Here is a 6,000-nt window from a genome sequence, read left to right on the forward strand (position 1 = left end):
TTCAAGACCAGCCTGGGCAACATAATGAGATCCTGTGTCTAAAACAATTAACATAGCCAGTGTGGTGATATGTGCCTGTAGTCCTAGCTACTAGGGAGGCTGAGGCAGGAGGATCACTTGAGCCCAGTGAGCTATGATCATGCCACTGCACCCAGGTGGGGCAACAGAGTGAAACCTCATCTATAAACACAATAAATAAATCTTAAAATAAATATTTTTTAGTGAATAAAATTAAATATGGTATTATAATCTTAGGGGACAACTGTCGTCCATGCAGCCCATTACTGATCGAAACATCATCATGCAACACGTAGCTATATATGTTCATTGGCTGTCCAACTAAAACGTCATAGTCCTAATGTAAATTTAAAAAAACAGAAGACAAAGTAGAAAAGTAAGAAACAGGTCCAAACATAGCAATAAAACAATAGCTATGAATAGGTTAAATTTTCCTATGAAAAAATAGAAACTCTTGGCCGGGTACGGTGGCTCACGCCTGTAATCCCAGCACTTTGGGAGGCTGAGGTGGGCAGATCATGAGGTCAGGAGTTCGAGACCAGCCTGGTCATCATGGCGAAACCCTGTCTCTACTGAAAATACAAAAATTAGCTGGTCATGGTGGCAGGTACCTGCAATCCCAGCTACTTGGGAGGCTGAGGCAGGAGAATAGCTTGAACCTGGGAGGCAGAGGTTGCAGTGAGCTGAGATCGTGCCATTGCACTCCAGTCTGAGTGACAAGAGCAAGACTCTATCTCAATACAAAAAAAAAAAAAAAAGGAAAGAAAAAATAGAAACTCTCATGTTGAGTTATAAAAACTAGCAAATCCAGCTCTGTGCTCAGAGAAATATCAGAAAATAAAATTACATGAAGCTTGAATATATAGAGATGGAACACTTCTAGACAAATATTAAAGAAAATCTGGGCCAGGCGTAGTGGCTCACGCCTGTAATCCTAGCACTTTGAGAGGCTGAGGTGGGAGAATTACTTGAGACAAGGGGTTTGAGACCAGCCTGGGCAACACGGTGAGACTCTGTCTCTTTAAAAAAGAAACAAAAAGAAGAAAAGAAAAGAAAATCTCAGTGAATGGTGGTCAGAATAGAAATCAACATAACAAGCTTATTATTGAAATGTTTGATCTGGCTTTATACAGTTTTGAAGACACTCGTTCATGTACTTCATTAAATATTTCTGGTTTGCTAAAAATAGAATTATCCTTCGACCCAGCAATCCCATTACCGAGTATGTAACCAAAGGAGAAAAAAATCATTCTGCCAAAAGGTGCCTGCACCTGTATGTTCATCACAGCACTATTTACAGTAGCAATGACATGGAATCAACCCAGGTGCTCATCGACAGTAGACTGGATAAAGAAAGTGGTACATAGACACCGTGGAATACTATCCAGCCATAAAAAAAACAAAACAAAACATGAAATCCTGTCCTTTGCAGCAACGTGGATGCAGCTGGAGGCCATTATCCTAAATTAATTAACACAGAAACAAAACCAAATTTCCCATGTTCTGATGTATAAGTGGGAACTAAACATTGGGCACACGCGTGGGAAGTAGAAAAGTTCCTTTTCAAAGTTTCCTTTCTTGTTAAAGAATAAATTTGCAAATAACTCTTTGTTAAGCCCTATCCCATATAGCTGTTAGACATGTCATGCTTACAGGCATGTAGTTTATTCTATGTGCTTGTACTTTAACCAAAATATCTGTGCTCACAGGCACGTCCCAGCTCGCAGCCTATGCCCCTTAACTGTTTAAAAAAGTTTTAAGTTATTAGCCAATTGGGTTTTAGTTTAAATTGTGAGGTCTGGCTCCAACCAACAGAGATCAGACACAGCAGTAAGGGCAACCCCAAATGCATAAGGGATGAGTATGTCTGCTTTTCCTTTGTTCACTGTATTCTCCTGGCAAGACAGCTATAGAGGGTACCCTTCCTGCAGTGCAGGAAGTAAAAATTGCTTTGCTGAGAGATCCGTTGTCTCAGTGCTAATTTTTCTTTGCGGCACCCAGCATTTGTTTCCAACAGGGGCGTAAAGATGGGATCAATAGACACTGGAAATCCCAAAGTGGGAATGAAGAGAGGAAAGGAAGTATTGAAAAACTATCTATTGGGAACTATGCTCACTATTTAGACAATGAGATCAATAGAAGCCCAACCCCCAGCACCACACAATATACCCCTGAAACAATACTGCCCATTTACTCCTTACAGCTAAAATTAACAACAACAACAAGCAAGAAGAAAGAAACAAGTATCTCCAGGTAGTTACGTTGTAATTTTATTTCATGACCGCACCATCTTCTCTCTGCCTGCACCTGGGTCTCCTGGTGTGCTGCTTACTTGATGTCCACGTGCCACAGAGTTATTGCCCAAAGTACCAGGGGACTGTGCAGGGGATGGGCTCCTCCTTCCAGATGGTCTGCAGCCTCTGGGCCCACGCAGCCACCATCCCCTTTCTTTCTTCTTCGGATGCAATTTCAGGAGCAAAATTGATCTGAGGAGCAAGGACTTTAAATCCACAGAAGTGTAATGTGCCATGCTAAAGCCACGAGGGAAGGAAAGAACTCATGAGAAACTTCACCTGTTACATACCATTTGGTTAAATGATTTAAGGGGAGAAATGGTGTGAAACAGACCTTCAAAAAATCATGAAACCACCTTAATGTCATGAGGCAATTGAAAGCTAAACCTCCCTGTAGCTTTAGGATGCAAGCCTTGCGTAAGCGTGGTGAAGAACCTAGGGCTCCAGGAATTTCCAAACTCTATTTTTATAATTGCAATTAACCTGCAATCTTTGCAACGGATTCAGACACCAAACATTATAGTTCTGCTTGACTGGGCAAATTAAGGCACATTCACATTATAGCTTATTCCAGAATGTGGTTATTCCAGCTGTAACGTGTACCACGGAAGTTTGTTCAAGATACCTTTTAAATGAAAACAGCAACAAATTTTAAGCAGTATTTATGTTATACCGTTTATGTAAAAAAGCGGTAAACATAATAAGCCTAATAATAAAAATTATGTACGTGAGAAAATATATGGGCCCTAAGAAAACAAATCAAATTATTTAAAGTGATTCTCTCTGAGGTGTGTATGTTTTGCGGGGGGGCGGAATTAAAGGGACTTTCTCTTTTATATTTTATATGTCTCATTTTTTTTTTTTTGCTATAAAACATACTTCTGCAAACTGAAAAAAATATAAAATTTTTTTCAAAAGCAAGAAGAATTTGAACTTGGCTAATGACACGTAAGACACCAGTTGGCCTGTGAAGAAGCAAGGTCAGGCTTGTAAATGATCATTTCCTTCAGTAGACTATCAGTAATTGATGGGAATCACATACTTTCTCCTTTCAAAGAGGACTACTTTTTCTCCTAGAAATATCACACTCAACCCCCTGAGTTACTTCCTTTAAAACCCACACCCATACCCGGGCCTGCCCTGTCAGGTGGGAAGTGAGAGGCCCACACGCCACTTTCTACATTTTTTTTTCTCAGACAACATGGCTTTATTTATTTATTATTTTATTTACTTATTTGTTTATTTTTCAGGTGAATTCTCACTCTGTTGCCCAGGCTGGAGTGCAGTGGCACAGTCTCGGCTCACTGCAACCTCTGTCTCCCGGGTTCAAGCGATTCTCCTGCCTCAGCCTCCCCAGTAGCTGGGACTACAGGCGTGTGCCACCATACTGGCTGATTTTAGTATTTTTAGGAGAGACAGGGTTTCGCCATGTTGGCCAGGCTGGTCTTGAACTCCTGACCTCAGGTGATCTGCCCACCTTGGCCTCCCAAAGTGCTGGGATTACAGGTGTGAGCCACTGCACCTGGCCTCAGACAACATGACTTTATTACAGGAAACTAAGAAAAAATTAGGATTAGGAGGAGAAAACAGCAAATGGCCTGTGTAAAAAACCAATATTCAGCAATCAATAGCTTTCACCAATTCAAAGAACTTTTAGAAGATGTAATTGAAGACAAAATCCTATTTATAATAGCAAATAACAACAAAAGCAAGGGATGAACGTAGCCAATGTGCACTGCCTATAGGAATAAAAAAGCTTCGTGTTTTGAAAGAACATAATAGGATTAATTTCTCTGATATATGAAGAGTGCTGACAAATAGAATATTAAAAAATACCAACAACCCAATAGGACATCGGCAACACATGCACACCTAAAGAGAGCTCATGGGAAAGGGGCAATGCGTGTATTTTCCCAGCAAGCTCCCTACCCCTCAAGAATGAGCTCTTCTCCTGCCTTGACAACCCCCCTCCCCCGCTTAAACAAACTGGAAGGACAGTTGCCCCTTAGGTTTCTGGGTTCCCTGGAGTCCCTGACCTAGAGTCTGCTCCCCACTCCCTCGCTCTGCCACCCCTCACCAGGGGTTCCTTTGCCAGACACCCCAGCATATTGGAACTGCTCTGCCCACCACCTTCCCTTTGGCAGGCAGCCACTACTCGTCCCTAATCTCTCTGGCCCAGGGGCACTCACACAGGCAGCAAGGGGTCCCCTGGGGAAGCAGGCCTGGGCGGGGCCTGGGTAATGGGACGTGGGTGTGGACTGGCTCCCATAGGCCCCTTGTATGGGGCCTGGGGCACCACTTGCCAGCATCTAAGGGCAGTGTGGCCTCACCAAGCACTGCCAGAGCCATGTGGGCAGCCTCCACCTGCACCCATCACAACATATGCAGGGCCGCCTCTGCTGACCAAGAGCAGACATCAGGATAAGCAGATTTGGTTTAGCTTCCACCCAAACTGTATCGAAAGCTGTAATGAGGGCACGTTTTCCCTATTGGTCAAGCTTTTCAAATTTGTCAAGTAAAACACTGAAAAGAGGCAAAATGTTATAGTTTTCTGTATCCAGGGGAGTCAAAATGGCGTGGGGTATCATGCTTACATCCCATCTCACCTCACCCCTCGGGGAGGTGAGAGCATGTATGTGTGCATGTGTGTGCACATGTGTGCATGTTCTGACAACCAAGGGAGCCACTTGCAGCTGGTCTACCTGGAGTGGCCACAGGAAGTATCGAAAGTCTCCACTGACTCCTGTCTTCGTGTACATCTCAGCCGTGCCTCCTGTGGTTACGGAAAGGAGCGCTAGTTTACCCTGCAGGGGAGAAAGCAGATGCATTTGTGTGAACTCCAGAAGAGGACAGAAATGCTGACGTGCCTCCAGTACACCGGCTCAGCACAGCCAGCAGGGAACATGTGTGTGGGCATCCTCCAGGGATGGACAAATGCAACCCTCCCATTCACAGGTAATGACGACATCGCAACAGGAGGAGGACACAATCCAAGTGAATGTCCCATCCACAGGTGACAATGACATCCCAATAGGAGGAGGAGACAATCCAAGTGAATGTCCCATCCACAGTGACAATGACATCCCAACAGGAGGAGACAATACAAGTGAATGTCCCATCCACAGTGACAATGCCATCCCAACAGGAGGAGGAGACAAGCCAAGTGAATAGAGCACATAAGCTCTAACATGCCCAGGTTGCTGGTGGAAACCAGGTTTCCATGACGCCATGTGTGACAATATGGCGGAGGCACTGACTGTAGGACAAGGTTTCCAGCACACAGGGCCACTCAGTAAGTGGTAGCACCATTCATGGTCCAAGACAGATCTTGGTTACTCAGTGTGTTTCCCTTACATGCATTTATTTTCTGAGGATTTTAGAATCCAAAAGTCATTCCTTTTTTTTGTTTTGTTTTTTGAGATGGAGTCTCACTCTGTCACCCAGGCTGGAGTGCAATGAAGCGATCTTGGTTCACTGCAAACTCCACCTCCCAGGTTCAAGTGAGTCACCTGCCTCAGCCTCCCAAGTACCTGGGACTACAGGCGCCTGTCACCACGCCTAGCTAATTTTTGTATTTTTAGTCAAGATGGGGTTTCACCATGTTGGCCAGGCTGGTCTTGAACTCCTGACCTCAGGTGATCCGCCTGCCTTGGCCTCCAAAGTGCTTGGATTACAGGCATGAGCCACC

The 6,000-nt window shown here is 44.1% G+C and overlaps 1 protein-coding gene across 8 annotated transcripts in view; it reads right to left on the reverse strand.

Moving 5' to 3' along the window:
* Positions 1-2,266: 2,266 nt before the first annotated feature.
* The window catches only part of NQO2 (N-ribosyldihydronicotinamide:quinone reductase 2), a 25,707-nt gene continuing 21,973 nt past the window's right edge, over positions 2,267-6,000 (reverse strand). For all 8 annotated transcript variants that reach the window (XM_032250086.1, XM_032250087.1, XM_032250092.1 and 5 more), the window contains 2 exons: positions 5,015-5,116; positions 2,267-2,549 (listed from right to left, as the gene is read on the reverse strand). In XM_032250086.1, coding sequence (XP_032105977.1) covers positions 2,373-2,549; positions 5,015-5,116 — 279 coding nt within the window. In that variant the 3' untranslated portion in view covers positions 2,267-2,372. The remainder of the gene's footprint in view (positions 2,550-5,014; positions 5,117-6,000) is intronic.

The sequence above is a fragment of the Sapajus apella genome, unplaced genomic scaffold (assembly GCF_009761245.1).
Source record: "Sapajus apella isolate SASKATOON/1434 unplaced genomic scaffold, GSC_monkey_1.0 scaffold70, whole genome shotgun sequence".
NCBI classification, from domain to species: domain Eukaryota; kingdom Metazoa; phylum Chordata; class Mammalia; order Primates; family Cebidae; genus Sapajus; species Sapajus apella.